This window comes from Eschscholzia californica, unplaced genomic scaffold (assembly GCF_041429995.1).
Source record: "Eschscholzia californica isolate CP2 unplaced genomic scaffold, dmEscCali1.0.p SCAF_4, whole genome shotgun sequence".
NCBI lineage: Eukaryota > Viridiplantae > Streptophyta > Magnoliopsida > Ranunculales > Papaveraceae > Eschscholzia > Eschscholzia californica.
In genome coordinates this window covers 15,374,557-15,395,609 of record NW_028238461.1, presented here as the reverse complement: position 1 = coordinate 15,395,609, position 21,053 = coordinate 15,374,557, and the positions used below count along the sequence as shown (strand labels likewise).

At 34.3% G+C, this 21,053-nt stretch overlaps 2 protein-coding genes and 2 long non-coding RNA genes across 5 annotated transcripts; 1 reads left to right on the top strand and 3 right to left on the bottom strand.

Moving 5' to 3' along the window:
• Positions 1–1,557: 1,557 nt before the first annotated feature.
• Positions 1,558–9,291, top strand: LOC147543112 (uncharacterized). Of its 2 annotated transcripts, XM_086634122.1 has the most exons (6): positions 1,558–1,747; positions 6,674–6,811; positions 8,102–8,224; positions 8,478–8,580; positions 8,668–8,955; positions 9,032–9,291. In XM_086634122.1, the coding sequence occupies exons 2-5, from the start codon at positions 6,717–6,719 to the stop codon at positions 8,911–8,913; spliced, it is 567 nt and encodes a 188-aa protein (XP_086490248.1). In that variant the 5' UTR covers positions 1,558–1,747; positions 6,674–6,716; the 3' UTR covers positions 8,914–8,955; positions 9,032–9,291. The 2 variants fall into 2 exon arrangements, with proteins under 2 accessions (XP_086490248.1, XP_086490247.1); XM_086634121.1 differs by having other exon boundaries at positions 1,720–1,747; positions 8,668–9,291.
• LOC147543113 (uncharacterized) lies at positions 2,291–6,469 on the bottom strand. The gene is made up of 4 exons (XR_015223329.1): positions 6,394–6,469; positions 5,992–6,305; positions 4,535–4,861; positions 2,291–2,640 (listed from the first exon to the last, which is right to left on the bottom strand). It is a non-coding gene; the product is annotated as an uncharacterized LOC147543113 (long non-coding RNA).
• Positions 3,393–3,672, bottom strand: LOC147543114 (uncharacterized). Its single transcript, XR_015223330.1, has 2 exons — positions 3,601–3,672; positions 3,393–3,485 (listed from the first exon to the last, which is right to left on the bottom strand). It is a non-coding gene; the product is annotated as an uncharacterized LOC147543114 (long non-coding RNA).
• Positions 9,292–9,534: 243 nt separating the features above from the next.
• On the bottom strand, positions 9,535–12,410 carry LOC147543111 (FKBP-like peptidyl-prolyl cis-trans isomerase family protein). The gene is made up of 5 exons (XM_086634123.1): positions 12,165–12,410; positions 10,849–10,990; positions 10,210–10,319; positions 9,954–10,096; positions 9,535–9,790 (listed from the first exon to the last, which is right to left on the bottom strand). The coding sequence occupies exons 2-5, from the start codon at positions 10,985–10,987 to the stop codon at positions 9,748–9,750; spliced, it is 435 nt and encodes a 144-aa protein (XP_086490249.1). The 5' UTR covers positions 10,988–10,990; positions 12,165–12,410; the 3' UTR covers positions 9,535–9,747.
• Positions 12,411–21,053: the final 8,643 nt, after the last annotated feature.

The window sequence follows — 21,053 nt, the reverse complement described above, 5'->3', positions numbered from 1 at the left end:
ATTGACCTACGTCATATGTGCCAAAGCCTCGTATGTACATACCAAAACCCTAGTAGAGCCATCCAAGGGAGTGAATCCAAAATAATTCTACCACCAAAGTCCAAGTCTAGACGGAGAAATTGTTGTGAAGTCGACATGAGTATCCTATACAGTATGCACCAAGAACCTGCTCTGGCCTCAAGGATTGCAGAAAAGTGGGTTTAAGTCAGCCCTATCACTTAAGCCATACTCTGACCAAAGAGACAGAGCAAGGAAGTCTGCAGAGGTATGCTCGACACAATGAGTTCTTCTCTGCCGAAGAAAATGACATGTATGCGAAGGGCCAGATAGTACCAAATATATGCTTTTTATATAGATGACGTTATTCTCAAGAGATACAATCATGTCAGAAGATACTAACACATCAAAAATTATCCTCCAACGATCATGCCATGTGGCTGGCATCAAATCGGTGTCTTACCACCACCTAATCTCAACCGGTGATATGTGCGTATCTTCATATAACCTTAACAATGAGACTCTTGATCGACCACAATTTCTAAAAGGGGATTCTTCAGATGAGGAGATAATTCGGTTACGATTCTGATTTTTGTTTTGTGGTAATTTTAGAAGTTACTTCGATTACGATTTTGACTTTAAAAGTCTCTATAAAAGGACATAGTTGTAAATAAATAAGTGTGGAAAAGAGAATAAATTCCCAAGCTATCTAGTCTTCAAGAAAATGTCTTCAATCTTCACCGCTAATTAAGAACTATCACGAAGTGTTTCGATTCCGTTCTAACTAACCAATAGAGCGGAAGATCAAGTTGATGCTTGAGTGTCTCAAGCAGAGGAGCTACACAAGTGGAGCTCTAGATCTTCGGAAAAAGGGGACCGAACTAGTCCAAGGGGATAAAACAAATTAAGGTATTAGTTTTGGCATGAGAACTGAAAAAACCTAGTGTTAGATATTTGATATATGAGATTCCGCTTAGAACATTAGGTGATACCAAAACCCTACCCCCCCCCCCCCTCACCCATGTTTCAAAAAAAAAAATTCTTAAAAGTGTCCTATCTCAAAAGAGACATTTCTATTTTTTTTTGTTTGACTTAAAATCGATAGACTCGACTGATTGTGGTCTAAAGGCGGGTTGAGTCCATCGATTTCAAAGAGGCTCGCAATTTTTTTTTCATTTTTTCAGTTATCTATTGTTATAATTTCTCTCGAACTTCGATTCTCTACGCAATAAATCCTTGAAGCCTCAGAAATCAAGATAATCTTCGAGGCCCTTCCTTTCTGTCTTTGAACTCCTCACTAGATGAATCAAAGTTGGGTAATTTTCGGTAGTTTTTATTTGGATTTTTGGTCGAAATCATTTATGATTCTTTAATAGGCTAAAAGAGGACGTTCTTCTGTAGTTTTTATGTTTCTGTTTAAAATCATCTAGTCAAGATTAAAAGATAGGTTAAGACCGTTATTGACAAAATAAAAAGCAGTGGTCCACTGATTTTTATTTACAAAATCGGCTGAAATTTATCGACACTACTGAAAACAGTTAAAATTGGTGGACTCATGTCGATTTTGGTGACAAAATTCGACTTCAAATCCACCAAATTCCATTCCAGTCTTCTGATTCACCAAATCGGTTGAACCTTGCGCCAGTCTTGGGTAAAGTTAATTGGTCAATTATGTTTGACTAGATTCAACACACTAATAACAAAATTTGGTGACATAGCGGTAGGAAACGTTAGAGAAAACCTAGTAGAGGTAATTACTAGAAAGGTCAAAATAATATTGAAAATGAGTAGAAAAGCACAAAACGTTTGAAAATTATTATTCAGGTCAAAAAGTGTGCAAATACTATAATACCCTTTTTTGTCACTTTGTGTAACTAAATTCTTTTATTTTTCTTTAATTTTTAAATCGATATAACTTTTGTTTGAGATGTCGGATTTCTATAAAAATTATATATTTAGAAATGATTTTTCATTAGCTTTCTAACAAGATCCACTTTCAATACTTTTTTTCAAAAAAAAAAACCTGGAAAAAAACGGTGTTTTTTTCCTTTACGTTTTTCAGCAAACGTGTTTGCAACAATATGTTATGCAAACGTGTTTGCAACAATATGTTATGCAAACGTGTTTGCAACAATCTGTTATGCAAACGTGTTTGCAACAATCTGTTATGCAAACGTGTTTGCAACAATGTAAACTGCAAACGTGTGTTTGCATAATGTAAACTGCAAACTATGTTTGGATAGATTGCAAACATTGCATATGTGATTTCGGGTTGGAGATCTTGCAAACTCGATTTCGTGAAGAAAATTCAAACTCCTATTTATAATAAACAATTTATTACAGTCGGTCTATTGGGCCCATCATCAATGCACAATTGTAGTTCTGCACCATTACAATCATCTCCATCACCATACCCACTAACCCCACTTGTAACTAAAAACAAAAACTATGGTAATGCTACATATCTGGACAAATTTCATTCTTTCTTCCTCAATCTGGAGTAGTGGTACTCTACCACCACTGCCACCACCTCCACTGGATGAGTGTGATCCTTCAAACACATTTGACAAAAAATCATAAGAGCTTCTCTTGGATACCCACAGTTAATATAACAAGCCAAAATTAAAGTCTACGAAATCACATCTTGATGGGCCTAGAAAGTTTCCTAAATAGGTCACCACCCGCAAGTATACGGGCGTCAAGTGATAATTCCGGTAAGTCCGGTTCGTTCCTCAGAGACTAAGTGAAACCTATTCTAAGACTTGGAAGTAAGACGGTTTTTGTAATGATTCGATTTTGGTTTTGAATAAAATATTAAAATAAAATTATGGAAATAAAATAATTACAAATGATACAAGGAACTCAAATGGGGGAGAGCCTAGGGTTTTCTGAATCCGTTCTCCTAACAATTCTAACGACAATTTATTTTGGTCTGATTAGATAGTTCTTTATATAACTCAGGTTTTCAGTCCATGAACGGTCTAAAAACCCGGAAGATTTTATCGTTAAAATGGTAAAAACTTTAATAAATTGTCGAGAAAATGATTATTACGACTTCATCTAAACCCTAGATAGAAAATTAGTTCTTCATGATAAAGGATGGAAGCTTAACTATATAGAAAAAGAAAAGAAAAGTAGAAAAGTTGAATTTCTTACTAATTTTCCAGCCAAACAGAGCCTAAGGAAGTGATTTCCTTCTGATTTTCCGAGATTCTGACAAACGCACCTCCGGGAAAACGATTTTCTCGTCTTCCCGGAAATGAATTCTCTGAGAGAAAATTATTTTCTCGTCTTCTTTCTTTCTGTTTCTTTTTCAATCTTTCTGTAATCTCTCTCTCTCTTTCTCTGTAATCTTCCTCTCTCTCACTAAGAAGTATAAATTAACAAGAGAAATCAAAAGATCACGAAAAATCAAATTACTTTCTTAAAAACCGAGAATCTGTTTCTCTCTCTCTCTACAATATCCCTCTGTCTCTCTCTCTAACTTTCTCTCTTTCTCTGTAATCTCTTCTCTGTAATCTCTTCTCTCACTAAAAAGTTACAATCAAAAGAAGAATAAGAAAGATAGAAGATGATGATGATGATCGATTTTTTCTCTCTAACCTCTCCTTCTCTGTTTTTCTCTGCTAAACCCGTGATTTCTGTCTAATCTCTCTTCAACCTCTCTTAATTTCTCTTTGTCACTAAAAGAAATTCAGAAGATGAAGATGAAAGATGGATGATGATGTTGAGCGAAGAGATGATCGTCTGGTTCCTGCCACTCCCCTTTCTCTCTCTAATATAGTCGGTTTTGGTTGAGCTACCAGAGGAAGACCCTCCAGTCGAGATGCCTCCTTCCCTCTTCTCCTCTCTGTCTTTAAACCCAGAGAAGAAGAAAAACCGAATCCACAAAGATCTCTCTCCCTCCTTCCATCTATCTTCTTCTTTCCATTTCTATGTGAATTCGAAATTCTCACTTTCCTTTTCTGTCCTTCTTTCTATTTCTGTTTCAGTCGGTCGGAATCTTGGTGAAGTCTCGTTTAAGAAGTTTAGACAGCTCTCGGTTATAATAAAAGGAAGAAGAAGATGATGACGTCAGCTGACGTCATCGAGTCGGTTTGGGCTGTCCGGGTCACGCGTATATCTTGGTGTACCTCTGGACGTGACAGAAAGTAGCCCGCGCATTCCCTGGTCCATTCGATTTCTTGCCGGATGCATGCCACGTGTCCCTCTTGACTTTTAGTATACCAAATTTGACCCGAACTTTGACTTGCTCTAATTTATTCATCCGGACTCCGATTTGACTTCCGTTTTCGCCTACGGGTTCGTCTTGGACTCTACTTTCCATCCGAGCACTAATACTGATCATGAGATCAGAATCACAAAATGACCAAAATACCCCTAGTCTGCATTTCTCCGACTTTTATCCGTTTTGCACACATAACTCTGAAAAAGGTACCTGAGTAGAAAAAGAAACAAATCATCAGAGTAACCGCTCGAACTGGACTAACTAACCCGAGTTAAGAGATTCAGATGGGACATTTTCATGTCTCATCACATCTCTAATAGGAAATTCATCAAACACCTTCTGTCCACCTTGAATAAACTTACATTTCCCATACATTTGTAATATTACAAACTCAAAAGCTTATCTTCCCCAAACTAATTTTGTTAACATCGTGAAACAACTAATATGACAACATATTTCACCGACAAATGTTATTATAAGTGTTAACAAATGTGTCAATGAGTACTTGTATCTCTGGAAGAATGCCATTGCCGAAAATCGCAGCTAAGATGGAGATGGATGAGAAAGCATCAAAAACTGTAACAGATCCCGAAAGATCGAAAGAGTAATCCTTCGGAGGTGCATTCTTCGAATACCCTGCAATAACAAAAGAGCGTCATACCAACAATAAGCTCTCCTTAAGAATTAAACATTTCCTAATCTACAAAATCCTGAAATTGAAGACCAATTATAAGTAAAAACTTTCTCAGCTTCTAACACCTCTCTCTAATGATTCTGGATCGAAGTCTCCTACTTAAAACAACTAGATTTTCTTTGGATCAGCTCATATCTTTCGATGGCGAAATCACTTTATAACCTTGCAAGATTATATCTGTTTATGAATATAATGTAAAGATCATTTGACTGCTCATATCCGAAGTAGATAACAATTTCGTGAAATGTTGTGTAATTGGATCAGCGATACCTCAGCGAAAATGTGAACACGAGCAGGAAGTAAGGTAAATGGCAATGAGGTACATGAACAAAGGAAAGAATAAGAACCCCCAATACAAAAGTATAGGCTGTATTCTATACAACCTTTAAGTTTGACGCCTACGAATGAAAGGAAAAATGACAAATTTAATTAAAATCGACTGAAGTTGCAACGACGAGATAAGAGAGGGCAGTTAATAATCTTCAAAGACAATAGTCATGTGTAAGTAACTAAGTATTATGATCCTAGAAAATCAAACTGTTGATTGTAATAGGAATTTGCATTGAGACAGTGATTCAATTGAACTTACAGACTCTTGTGAGCTCAATCAATTCTTACCCTTTCACACAATTATGTGCCAAATCAACTAATGAACCAAAATAGGTAAACGTTCTTAAGAACCAAAATCAAAGTGAATAGAGAGAGAGGTAGAGAGAGAGAGAGAAACAAACCGAGAGCATAGAAGGAGAAGCATGGCCTAAAGGAGTGAAAAGATGAGGGAATAAAACAGGGAGAAGAAGTACCAAATTTGCAATTAAAGCACCAGTTAATTGATCACCAAACAACCTCATCCCAGTTACCCACTACAAAGATCTTGAGGATGATGAAGAAAAACCCCTAATAAACTTGGGCAATAGTGAAACAAGTAGAAGAGTAATCACTAACCAATCTTGTTCACGTAAGCTTATAGAGAGGAGAGAGATAAACTAGTAAGTAGTTTAGAGTGAAGATCTAAACCATAAAAAAATACCCCATGAATCAATATCATGAAAACTAAGGAAAAAAAAAATACCTGTTTTGAGTAAGGGTTACTGTTGATTTCTCGAAGAGCTTTAGCACATCTCTCTAATGATTCTGGATCAAAACCAGAGGAAGAACAACCTTTGGGTTGTTCAGCTACTTGCCTCACTTCTGATTTAGGGTTATCTGGTTGGGTATTCTGAGTTGATTGAGTAGAAGAAAGAAGAAGAAGAAGAAGTAGAAGACGGGGGGAAACGAAAAGGGTCGTCGGCGTAGACACGACGTTCAGTAAAATCAGATACATACGCAGCTGCGGCAGCCATAACTGCACATGAATAAATCTTTTCGGCAACCATTAATGGGTTCCTGTAAAGCTTGAATCAATAGAAATTAGAAGATGGATTTTGTAAGAAAAAATGTCATTGTTGAAACAGAGAAAAGGGTAAAATACCACCATTGAAGCTGTCTAGGAGATCTGACAAAGACGAAGGGAACAGCGAAGAAGGAGAACCGAGAAGGCTTTAGAGAGAAAGTGATTTTTATTGTACAAGGGTATTTTGGGATTAAAAAAATAGAAAATGACCTGATCAGTAATAATCTATATTATTTTAAACCTTATTTATCATTACCTATAATATTTTGCTAACTTCTAGTTAATAGGAAAAGATAATGATTTTTTTTGTTATTATGATAACTTTGTAAACCTAAATAGTCATTTTCTAAACCTAGTATAGGTCCCTGTCCCTGCTAAACTGAGAAACAAGAAAGAGAAGAAAAATGTCGTTCATGAAAGGTGATCTCCTTACAAAAACGAGGAAGCTCGTCAAGGGTCTGGCTAAAGCACAACCAGTATGGCTCAAAGCCATGGAAGAGTAAGTCTTCCCTCCATTTTTTGTCTCCTTTTACTCTCTTATTTATGAAGAAGATGATGGATTTGGTATTCATTTCATTAATCAAAAACCTAATTAGGCTCATTGAACTACTCAACAATGTGTTTTAACATGATAAGTTTATTTGGGTTTTCTTCTTATTGTTGGAAATGCACTTGGGTTATTAAGGAATTCAAGTTTTGTATATCATACATTGGAATTGAGCCATGGGAACCCCTTCTAATTGAATAATTGTTTTTCATGTTAATGGGTTTGTATCCCTTAGTTAAAAGGATAAGAAAAACATGGAAATTACAAAACTTTTTATGTTTCAGTTGGATTACAAAAGATTGTTGCTTTCTCATCTCTCAGTAAGAACAGTTAGAATGGAGGTAAGCATTTATGTTATCTGTGGCAAACAATTCAGAAGATACTGGATAAATTAGAAAAAAGAGTAAGAGAAGCAATAAAAACTCTGAAGTTTCTTTCGGTTTTGCCTGCATATCCAAGTTGGGATCGAGTCATCCAAGTTACTCGCTAAACCCCTTACTTTAGGGTTTATCCTTAGATGCACTAGGGCTCTCCTCGAGCCAGAGTTGATTCCCGAGTCCCGACTAACTCAGCCAAGCCCAACTGATAAGGTTTTGGCAAACGTTTTCTAACGTTTAGATAAAAATGGGTATTGTTGTGTTAACTAATACGAAATATTGGAAAGGGGAGACTTATTTGATTGCATTCGTTCGCCACCCTTTGGTGCAGTGGTTGGACACCCCCTTTTAAGCCCACGAGGTCCTCGGATCAACTGGGATCAAATCCTGGTGGAAGTAGTTTGCCCTAGGATCTGTCCCATGTAATTAAGGCATAAATAAAGTCAAATGTAAGAATGCAGGATGACCTTAAGAGTCTTTATATTTTGATGTAATGACTCTTATTTTGATGTAATGACTCTTGGAGTCCAATGTCTAAAATATTTTAATAGCATTTTGGTATGCTTTATCTATTTGCAAACTAGTACTCTCATCTATATTTTGATGGGTTTCAAGTATCAAGAACACATGAGCACTATGAAACTCAAGTCTTCCCCTAAAGGGGAGGAAATTACACAAGAGTTGTACTAAACTAGGTTAAGTTGTAATCGGTAGTAGTTTCTACTTAATTTGAGGCGTTTGGCCCAAATTATAAAGTTGTTTATAAATGACTGAGAGAACTTCTTTCAATAGCCTGAGCAATGGAATCTTGATACATTACTATAAGACCACTTTACCTATCCATGTATCTGATTGCATCATGCAGGGCTCCACCTGTGACATTTCCTCGAACTGATGGAAATTTTGAAAAGATTACTCTACCAGAGGATGTATATGTAAAGAAATTCTTCCAGAAGCACCCGGACTCGAAATACGAAGATGCTATCAGGTACGTTTGATCTACTTTTTCAAAGGCTCAGCTTCTTGAATGTATAGGCTTGAAACTCATAGCAGTAAATTTCTAAGATCTAAGACTTTTTTTTTTGTTAAAAGATCTAAGACTGAGAAGAATTCATAGTTCAGGGCCAAATTTAACCATTTGCTGAAATTCTTCTCAGGAAGTCCCCATGTGCTAGAACCGTCTTGAAGTATTGAAGTTGTATGATCCTCATTGTAACTTCTTGAGCGTTATGGTTTAACAGGTTTAGTGGGTTTGATCCTCCTCCAGCTCGTGTCTTTGGTTGGAGAGTGCTTGAACTGAAAGATCAGGGAGTGAGCGAAGAGGAAGCCATGGCTGTAGCTGATGTAAATACCCCATCCCTCTAAAAAGTTATACTTATTGGTTTTCAGTCTTCTACGAAGACTAACTTTCTCGTGTTCTGGCTTGTGCAGATGGAATATCGACAAGAAAAGAAAGCCAAGAAGCAGGCATACAAAAGGCTGAAGCAAATTGCACAGCTTCAAGGGACAAAGCCTCCACCAAACCCATATCCAAGTGCTATTAAGGAGATACAGGCCGAGGAAAGGAAGTTTGTGCGTGAACGTTTCAATAATCCCAAGATTCTCGAAATTGTGCAGAAGTTGAAAGAGGAGAAGGCGGCTAACATGGCAGAAAGACGGAAAGCCGGTGGTTGGTAACTCCTCTCGTCTCCAAAGATGCTTGACAATTCTAAGAAATAAGTGGGTTCTCCTTCCTAATGATGTGATTGGTAACTCCTCTCGTCTCCAAAGATGCTTGACAATTCTAAGAAATAAGTGGTTTCTCCTTCCTAATGATACCATCGATGCATTAATCAAATTCTTTCAAAAGGCGAGTTGTATGAATGGAATGTTTTGAATTTGAAGCATTTTGAACATTCACAAGGTTTATGCCCTGTGCTCATAATTTTTTTATTGATGTAACCAAGTTTTGATTCAATTTAAATCTCCTGTTATGAAAGATCATAGAAAGGGAAAATTTTTTTATTGATGTAACAAAATTTTGATTCAATTTAAATCTCCTGTTATGAAAGATCATAGTAAGGGTAAGCCGTGAGCTGTTCCTTTATTTTTCATTTGGAAGTCCATCTTATTTTCCAGTCTCAAGAGGAGCTCTGAGCCATTGTTGATCGCCTGTACAGAGCACCATTATGAATAAATCTTTTTAGTGCGAACAAACAGTTCAGTATAGCAGGCTCTCTCGAGGATGTCAACCATTGGCTATTTAATGAAGAATCCACGTAATCTTCTTCGCCGAGCAAGTAATAGTAGACTGAGATATAACATTAGCCAGTAAAATTTATATTAAGCGAGCCAAAGTCTGCCCTCGGCCCTCGGCATCACTATATTCCTTAATGTCATGCCATTAGCACAGGCAAGTCCTACACAAAAGAAAAACGAAATCTGCCCATTGCTGGGACACTCAGTTCAAGTTTTCTAAAATAATTCGTGGTCTGGATTTTCAGAATCGGTCGATTAGGACTGCTGGTTGCATCAATTCTTTCTTCCCTCAGACAAGATAATGTGGTAACCGTGCCTGCAAAAATATTAGGTTGTTAGCTACAGTGCTACACACTTTTATACTGCAAAGTGATCTTTATACCATCAATGAACCTCAACAACCACAATATAAAATAGAAGACTTCAGACAAATATATGAAATTAGGAAAGACATTGAATCAGGAAAAGCATATACTTACGTTGATTTGAACGGGGCACTGGTAACTCCAACAGGAGTGTTGAAAGCAACTTCCTGAAATGGACCTGCCATCTTTCCTCGAGGAAACCATCCAAGGTCCCCTCCCTTCTTTCCTGATGGGCACTCCGAATATTCGGCAGCCACCTAAATTTTAGATAGAAAAGTCAAAAGTGTGACCGAATGCCATAAGTTGAAGATAATATCCTCTTGAATAAAAATAAGAAAGTTTAACTCTTCAAAAGGGTAGGATGATATACCTTTGCAAATTCTGCTGGAGGAACTTTATCTCCATTGCTTATCCAGCCTTCTTCTAGCTTCTTGTAGGCTTCATTTATCTTCCCTTGCTTCTCACATAAGATATGCCTTGCTGGAAACAAAAACAGAATGGCCAAAATACGCAACCCAAAATCAGCTACTATATGTAAGAACCGACTCGTGGAAATCCACGGTGTTCATTTCTGACCTACAAGGTGGTATATCGGTTAAACTCAGAAAGAGTTTGCAAAACATTTTCTAGCGGAAATTTGAAAACTGATTTCTGAGCATGCTCAAGTATATATTCTTCATTGTCAGATAGATCAAAAGTAAGAAACCACTATGGTTTGACAAGGTTTTCTTTCAAATACTTAAGATGATGCTAGAATATATGATACCATAGCTCCAGTAATTCCCGTATAATTTTTAACTAAAGACAAATTAGATAAATATCAACAGTCTCATTCGCCATTATTTCTTTGAGTGGTTTGTTAATTTATAGAACCCAACTAAAACCCAAAGAGATATTCAAGACTAAGATAGGATAAATGAGTAAGACATGGAAAATGTGAAAAAACAATTAGACCCAATATGGGCAAAGAGTGAAAGAGATATATTGGTTTTAAAGGGCAAGAAAATACCTTTGACGTATGTGCACGTTCCAAGCCCATCTGCACCCTTTCCACCTTTGCCTTTACCCTTTGATGCAGGCTCATCACTTCCACCTCCAGCTTGCTTCCCCTTGCCTTTACCCCCGGCAGACTTTCCATCCTTTCCCATAACCTTATAACCAGAAATATCAAATCACAAAATGATCTTATACCAAAACAGAAAAAAACAATAACCACATTGAATGGTTTTGTAATCATAATAGGCCTATAGAAGCATAATACTTTTATGAATTTGTATGAAAGAAAATTTCCCCAACTTCATTCAAAACTATACTCTACCGCTTTCTTAAAATTACAAATACCATCAAAAACTAAAAATTGCAAATTCTTTACTTTCTTATCAAGCTTTTTTTTTAAGTTCGCCAACATGACGAGAACGTTTTCGTGTAACTTTCATTTCCATTTCTTCTAACATTCTGAGATCATCATCCTCCCTTTGTCGAGCCCATTCATCTTCATCAAGCATCAAGTTCAATAAAGTAAAATCGGGATTCATTATAGAGAAAGATAGAGGGTCCATAAAACGAATATGGAAGATGAAGTTTGATGAGTTTGTAGAGAAAGAAGAAGATAGAGTTTGATGAGTTTGTAGAGAAAGAGAGTTGTATTTATAGATAGATAATGAGAAATTTAATATGGTTGTTGGATGGGTAGAAAAGAGAGAAATTCAAATTTTCGGCCTGAAGAGAGGCTGGGGTTGGAGCTGAGGCTGAAAATTTTGGGTGAAAAAGTGTTTTTTTCGGCCTAAGACAGGTTGGGGTTGAAGTTGCTCTAAAAGACATCCTATATCAATTTGATTTCAAAGAGTTGATACATATTCAGTGTTGATTAAAAACAGGATTAATCAGAGTAAGATACAGAAAATACATGACCATCTTAGATAAAGCAACTACTTTGAGCAAGATGACAAATATATATTGCAATATAAGCTATAATTCCCAATTATAATCAAAACCCATTATTTTATGGTTAATCATAACCCCATGAATACAAACCAATCATGGAAGAAGCTTGTCTACCATGGCATATCAAAATCAACATGATAAACCTTAGTATGACACTTATTCAAACAAATCAACATGGCATATCAAAATTACAGCATAAGCAAAACTACTATCAGAGATTATTTGGAAACAGAATAAATAATCAGGGTAGCCCATGTCAAGAAATGAAGGAAAAGAAGACGCAAAAGAGACCAATTATAAGGTAAAGACATCAAACTTGAAGATCAGATGTATCCATGGACAGAGAGAAAGGGTTTAGTTGAAGAAACTGGTAACTTTTACCTTTTAGATTTTGATCAAAGAATTTTGAAATCTCAAGCAAGAAATGAATCAGTAGTGTTTATCTCTCTCGCACTTCTTTATCTCAGATGGAAGGAGAAGAAAGAAGAAGGTCTTTTTCAAGGCTTCAACACCTTAAATTGGACTTGGGCCTGTAGAGTACTTACTTACACTGGTTGGGTAAGCCAATTCCTGGCCCAGGTCAACCCAGTGGCCGGACACTCTGACCCATTTGACACCTCTAGGTCTAGGGGCACCAATAATCGAGAAGTCGTGATAGAAGAAAGGAAGCGATTTTAACACTACCTGGTTTCCGCCGCGTCCTATAGACGCTGTAATATTCTCTAAGTTTTCTTTGAAAATAAATAACTTTAATAGTTTCAGTAATATTCATATATTAGATCCCAAGATTCATAGAGAAGAGAGAGTTGCGGAGAAGAATATGTGTGCAAATAATTAAAGGAGGGGACGATTACTTTAGGGATATCGTAATCGATTTTGGTAGGTTTAAATATTATTGACATTTTTTTTTGTTAAACTAATATTATTGACATTGATACCTTTCTATTTTAAACTTTACCAAACTCCCATTAGAATACGATTGAGTTGACATTAATACTTTCCTATTTTAAACTTCCTACAAATTAACAACTCTAACAATTTTAGAGAAGGGAGAGTTGTGGAGAACAAAGAGGACAAAATTACAATCGTATATGGTTGATGGATAGAATGAAAAGAAACGTGAGAAGTAGTTAGTTTAGGGATATCTTAACAGATTTTCGTATTTACAAAACATAATTATTGACACTACTGAACCTCTATTTTGAGTTGAATTACAAAAAGATTTTATGAGTATGTAATCTCTATCAAACTCTTGAAGAAAATGAATGGTCAGTGATTGCTGGTCATACTTTTTTAAAACATCTCAAAAGTCAAATGACATCTTTAATAAAATGCTCTTTCTATTTCGTGAAACAGTAGATAATGTTTTCCAAACCTCATTTATAAAAAAAAAATTGAGATTATATATTGAATTGACAAAGATAAAAAAAATGAATGACCAGTGATTGCTGGTTATACTTTCTTAAAGGCCAGCGCTTTGGGGAAAGCTAAATAGTTTTCGGGGTGTGAAATTTTAAAGGGAATATGCAAAATTTTGAAAAGTTTCCGGGGAAACATATTTTATGGGGAATATGGTTCAAAATAAAAAACTCTCCCCCTCACCTCCCTCCACCTCATCTTCTCTCTCCACCTCATCTTCTCTCTCTCTTCGCCGGCCGGAAAATTTTCCGGCCGGCGACCATGAAAAAAAAAATAATTATTTTTTTCACTCACTCTCTCTCTCTAGAAACTCCGGCGAAGGGGTTTCCCTTCGCTGGAGTTCCGGTCTGTTCTTCAACATATCCAGTTTGTTGAGTACCAAATCTGTTGAAGAACAGACCGGACTGGTCTGTTCTTCAACAGACCGGAACTCCGGCGAAGGGAAACCCCTTCACCGGAGTTTCTAGAGAGAGAGAGAGTGAGTGAATTTTTTTTCCCATAGTCGCCGGCCGGAAAATTTTCCGGCCGGCGACCTATCGGAGTGGAGAGAGAAGATGAGGTGGAGAGAGATAGAGCTGAGGTGGAGAAGCTATTTTGCTTTCCCCCTAAATAAAATTGTCAAACAAAATTGACCAATTTTTTATCAAGTCTTCACACCCCAGAAACTATTTAGCTTTCCCCAAAGCGCTGGCCTTTCTTATAACATCTCAAAAGCCAAATGGCATCTTTAATAAAATGCTATTTCTATTTCGTGAAACAGTAGATAATGTTTTCCAAACCTCATTTATAGAAAAAATTGAGATTATATATTAAATTGACAAAGAGAAAAAATTAAATAAAATGAAAACTACCCAAATCTCTACACGAAATCAGTAGCTTCTTTATACTTATTTGAACAAAATAATATTGTACCAAGTCCTTGACATCTTTGAAATCTACAAAACTCTAATATTTTTAAAGAAATATTAAAAATATTAAATATATATTAAAAACTTAAATATTAAATATATATATATATATATATATATATATATTAAAATTTTAAATATATTAATTTATAAAATATTATTAATATTATATATAAATCTAAATAATAATAATAATAATAATGACAAATAAGTGAAAATTGTAACTCTCATGAACTTAGCTAAGTATTTGTAACTCCCAGGAACTTGGTTGAATAGAATGAGTGTGGGAGAATGGTGGGTATGATCCCAAAGTATGAGTGTGGGTGAAGGATTGTTGCTGTCACATGAATTGTTGCTGTCACATAGATGTGTAATTTTGTGTTGTATAATTTTGCTTTTATAGTTTGGTTTTAAATATGGATAGATTTGCCTGTGCAAGTCATTTCCCAATAATACTGAAAGTATAAAGTTAATACTTAATAATAACAATTTATTAACCCTATGTTTATAAAGTTAACAAACAAAATAGTTGGGTTGAACATATTTTAAATTAATTAAATTAGAAAAGAAGCATATCAAAAGTCACTTACAAAAGTTAATAAAACAAAAAACGGTTAGTTGATAAGGTTAGTAAATGATATTAACAAACACATAATCAATAAAATGAAGTTAGTAAATAATGATCAATAATTTGTTATGTTTATAAAGTTAATAAATACTATTAACACATATAATAGTTAATAAATGTTATCAACATATAGTTACTAAAACAAGTGAAATAATGTATTATAAATTTTAAGAATTTTTTTTTGATATTAATTGATATGATCTTGAAGCCGAGCTTGAAAAATTTGTGAAGAAAATCCCGAAAGATGAAACAGAATGGGCAACCTTCAAAATAACAACTAAGATTGAAGTCGTCGATAATTTAATTAAACATATTAATAAAATCATGTGAGAGTGACACGTAAATATAACATCAAATGCAACAATAACAATAGAACTTGAAATGAATACGTATAAGATAAATTTTATAAAGGATATTTAGATTCCTGGTAAAAAAATCTACACCTAAATACACATTTAGTCCACCACGATATTAATATAGGGTTTTAAGCTAAAATAATAATTATAATAGATATTAGTCCAAGACCCATCTTTATTAAAAAAAAAACAGATCTCTATGAGATCTATTTAATCATAAAACCCGTTATAACATTTCATATAAGAAAAAAAAAATCCACTTTTGAAAACCATACCCAAAATTTCATTTCCATTTTTTCTCAAATTTTTTTCGATTGATTTCAAACTTACTATATGTTTCGCAATATACACGTTATTTAGTATCACTTACGTATATTTCATACAACAAAACACATTTAGTATAATTAAGGTATGTCTAGATGTCAAGGTTACAATGTTTTTCTGTTTATTGATTCTTGTTTTGTTTCATAAATAACTAACGTGTTGTTTATTGCTAAAATTTCCATATTTTATTTCATTTTTTTTATATGTGTCATACATTACACATTATGTATTAACAGTGTTTTTTTCAAAAGAGAAAAAAGACTAAAATCCCTTATTCTGAGAAAATTGGACCCTAATTCCTTTCTGAATTTTATTTTGGGTCTAAAACCCATGGACCGGTCAACCTCGTTTTACAAATAAGAAAACTAAAGACATATATAACTTTTTTTTTATTACAAATGTCACTGTAAACTTATTAAAGTTCAAGACATAATAATGTTAATATTAATGTATGTTGTCCTTGATATAATATACAAAAATTTAAAGGTAACGTGTGAATATGATGGCAACTAAATGTCATTTTCACATTCATTAACAATTTTTTTTTATAAATACAATTCGATCATCAACACGAGATAAAAATAAAACTAGAAAAATAGGAGATTATAAAAACTAATACTTTTATAAACACAACTTCTGATTTCAATCATCAATAGGAGATAGAAAGAGAACTATAGAAATGAGAGAATATATAAAGTAACAGTTTTAGCATGTGGGAGAAGATTTAAAGTACATGAATAAGAATTATGATGGGTTTCTTGAGGTATAGGTTGTGAGAATAGTCCCACAAGGGAGAAGGGGTAACTAGCAACCAAGAATATAATATCTAGGTCGTTTCTACTCATAGCCAATTGATTTTGAGTTGGATGACCACAAACTTAATATGGTATAATAGCCTTAGGTTTTCTTTCTTGGGAGTAATTAGTCAATTGAGTCTTCCAATTAGCCGGCGGCGGTAGTCCAATTAATGGCTACCGTCCGCCGGACTTTCAACGGAATTTAGCTTATGTTATAATTTAGTTTTTTTTTTTTCCAATATGAGTAGTTCTCTTCTACTGTTCAAATCTAGTCATTATTCAATACTTTTCTCAATAGTATTTGAAAATGATGATGATTACCAAGAAGAAGAAAGATCCAAACAAGAGTGATTTGTTGAAGAAATCAAATGATAAGCTCTTAAATGATCTCAAGCATTTCATATGTCTTAAGTTCTCCACAACATGAAATCTATGTGTTTCAATGGTCATTTACATGAAGTTTTATTTGAGATGCTCAAATCAAGAGAAATTGAAAAGCTATTAGAGAGGGGGAAAATAATTCATGGATTTCTTTAATAGAATAATTATATATACCCCATGTTTATCTTGAAACTATACTTATAATTGTCCAGAATCTTGCTTTACTAAATGATGCACATTAAGTGTTCGACAGAATGTATCAAAGAAATCATGCTTATTCTCAAAGATGGTTTTCTTTTGATGTTTTTAAAAACATGTTCGTAAGTTTTTTTAATGGCAGATGAGTTTATTCTCTTAATTGATTTGCTCATACTTCTTATATCCAAGTTGAGAACTCTCAAACTATTGTTTCTTAGTTTCCATAAGATCAAATGAAGAGGAGACAAGTTCAAAGAGCATAAAGAGGAATTCAAGTGGGAAAGATCAAGAAAAGTGATTGCTAGTGTTTGAAAAAGTATAAAATCATAAGATCAAGGGTTTGCATTTTATAGTATTGATGATGGAGTAATAATCATGTGTGAGAGCTTTAAAAAATCAATGGAGGAAAAACTCCAAACAAAACCTTGACAATGGGTTATAATTGTCAAATTCCTCTTTCAATAAAGTATACAACCATTCTCTTTAAATAGAGAACATACCTAGGCAATGGTGCCAACTTCTCTTCAAATAGAGAATAACAACAACAACAAAGAACAACATACCTAGGCAATGTGGTGCCAATTTTCTTCAAATATAGAAAAGGCAACAACAACAACGTCAACAACGATATAACAACCTCACAATGATGTCTCCATATCAATAACAAGTCAAATCTACCATTTGTTTTTAACAAACTCATGAATTTCTCACTAGCAAAAGTCATTCGTTTGATGGGGAATATTAGATAGTTATAGTCCCACATTGCCCAAATGTTTAAACTTCTCTCATGTACTATTCTTTATAAAGAACTTATGTAATAGCTAAGAATATCAATTCAATCAATACATTTCTCTTTTCTTACAAAAACAAATTATTTATTTTTATTTTTGATGAAAAAAACAAAATACTTATATGACTATATGTAATATATAGGATTTTATGACATGAGTCCACACTATGTAATTAAACAAGAAAGAAAATATAAAAGATCGTGTATGAAAAAGAGTATTATAAAAGTCTCAAAATATAATGATGTTTGTCAATATAATATGCAAGGTAATAAATAAAGATATATTTAAAATAAACACGAATTTTTGTTTTTCTAGACACCAAATTAGCAAGTCACACACGAAAACAAAAACACCCATGGATCAGAAACTTCGAGACATATAAGTACCCACAATGCCCAATATAGGGAAGTTAAAGAGAATCAGGCCCAATACTAAATAATAATGAGGAAAAAACCCAGTAGGTAAAAATACAATTTTACCCTCCAAAATGAAATTTTCCGCTCAAATCAACGTCAAAACAATTTTGAACATTTCTGAACAATTCTTGGTTTGTTCTCAACAATTTTTTAAATTTCTGAACAAATCTTAGTTTGTCTCAACAATTTGTAAATTTCTAAACAAATTCTTTTTTGCTTAAACATTGTTTTGCCAAAATATTTCGCATTTTTCTCTTTTGCATTTCACATAGGCAAACTGACACAAACATTTTGGTTACAACATTTTTCGATTTGTCTTGTGAAAAACTAAATGGTTTTCGCATTTTTTGTTTTGCTTTCGACATATATATTAAGACTAAAGCATTTTTTATTTGTCCTTTACAAAAATTAAAATGTTATGCATATTATCCTTTGTATTTAACAAATCCGTTAACGAACAAATAATATTTTGACTAATACATTATATATGTTGATAAGAACATAATTATATATGTCGCCAACATTTTATAATAAGTCGATACATTATTATAGATATTGTCAACATTTTATAACAACACAATGATATATGTTGTCAACATATAAGGGTAAAAATGGAATTATGAAAAAAATCTGTTGTCTTGTTAACAACATATTTACATATGTTGTCAACATTTTGAAAAATGTTTAAAAAATGGGTTTTTTTGGCATTATTATTTTTGAGTGGGTTTTTTTGGCATTATTATTTTTGAGTGGGTTTTTTTTCTATTAGGGTCTAGAATATTGGGTTTTTCACTCATTAATTCTGTTTGAATGGGATGATTTCCACTTTAAGATGACCTCATTTATATAGGTTGACCTGACTTATAAAAGATCAAACATACATGAATTTTTAACTGAATATGGACCAAGGAATAGTACAAACTTAGTGGCTAAGTTGCTGATATCGAAACCCCACCATATCACTATCCAATAGACTTACAAAACCCTTTAGTGTTCTAGTGTTACAAAAAGAAAATGAATACAACACGAACCAAAACATGAAAGACACGTGACCCAGACAACAAACACGTTAAATTTAGTAGCAACATTTCTCATAAAAAAAAAAGTAGTAGCAACACGCCACATACATCGATGAATAAGATACAATCTGCAAAGAGTTACACAATAAGTTTTTCTGTCTTGCCATGAAGTGACTAAAAACTTACAGGAGTTGAAAAGAAAAACTTTCATTTGGAGTTGTGACTTTGCACTTCCAGGAATCCAACTACTTGGCTCAAGATCTTTATATGATGGAACACTGTAAATCCTTTGGTATATGAACTCCCAAACCTATCATCCAAAGCTTTATCTCTAAAACACAAATTCTAAAACAAATTAAAGTATATTAACTCCACATAACCTGTACAAATAAATTGAAAGAAAACTGGTGAAGAAATCTCAACTTACATAGATTGAATGGCATGAAAACCTGCAACCAATACTGCTAAGAGGAGGGTAGCTGCCCAGGTTATAGGGATCGTTCCCAAGTGTTAAATTTGTGGTCATCCAACTCAAAACCAGTTGGCTAAGAGTGGAGAGTACCTATACATTATATTCTTGGTTGCTAGTTACCCCTTCTCCCATATGGGATTATTCTCATACCAAGTCATAGGGAAAGAAAAAACAGAGCAAGATTAGCAAAAGAACTAATGAACACTATATGTGTTTCCGAACTTTTAGCTTCAACGCATTTCTTCTTCAAAGAGGAATACAACCTAAACAGCTCAATCCCCTGTCATGGAAATCCCATAAATATCGATAAAACATTTCCATCCGAAAGCTTACTTCAAACGAAAAATATGTAAAAATCCATCCGTATCTAAGCAATAGAAAACTCCATCGAAGTAAACTGGATTGTTAAGACTCAGCCAACCGAGGTGCCTCTCACGAAATTTGATGCGCATTAATCTAAGCTCCATGATTAAGTGAAAGGAACTTAAAGAAAGATTTGTCTAGTGTCTTGAGGGTGAATGAGGGACATATTTGACCATAAACCAAATTGGACCAAAACCAAATTAAATTTCTAGATAGTGCTATATAGAGATTTGTTATAAGACTTCACATAGAGCTATTTGATTTTTTGCCTCACATAGACGCAAGGGACCTACTAAAGACTTCGACAATTGACTCTATATATATAGAGACATAAGGGGGTCTCCTAAAGACTTGATTATTGACTTTACATACACACAAGGGACCACCTAAACATCCGTTCGCGTTTTTTTTTTACGTTTAAAGATTCAATTCTGCTTGAAAATAAGGATAGCAGTACTTGTAATAGTCTGACATTGCTCGGTAAAGTGTCAAGAGCCGAGGTTATATGTGCGAGCTCAAACTTAGTACTTGTGGAGACCTTATGGAAGGGGTAGTGGAGCATTTGCTAAAACCTAAAAACGGTAGCCATTGGGTTTGGGTCTAGGTCTAGGTGTTAAAAGTAGGACAATATCGATATTTGCTGACGCATGGGCATTACATTACTCGTAGGGATTTCAACACTTCAAAACTTCTAACTCTGGTTTCCCACACAAAGCTTCAAATCTCCATGTATGATACCCTATAAATACAATACAAAACCCCCATAAGAAAATCCTTCCTCATCTTCTTCTTCCTCTTTCGTTGCATCGTTCTCCATTGGTGCAGTTTTTTAGGGAGGACCACAGAGTCCTTGTTGGTTACCCATGTAACTTTACTCGTTTAAACATCGTAGTTGGGTACTTGATGGAATTCTCCCTGATAGATTATTATATGACAAGTGACTCAAAAAAACTTAAGTTCACCATGCTCTGAGGAATTAAGCCTGAAAGTTTGTTTCTTGATAAGTCAAGAGATTATAGTAAATTCATCTCGCCAATTTTGTTGGGGATATTTCCTGTAAAATGGTTGTGAGATAAGTTCTTCATGGAGTCCTCCAGATAAGTTGTTGTAAAATTGCTGAAACATCTCGGAATCGATCCGAACAAATTGTTATAAGAAAGGTCTAACAGTTGAAGTGAATTGAGATGACAGAGTTCAT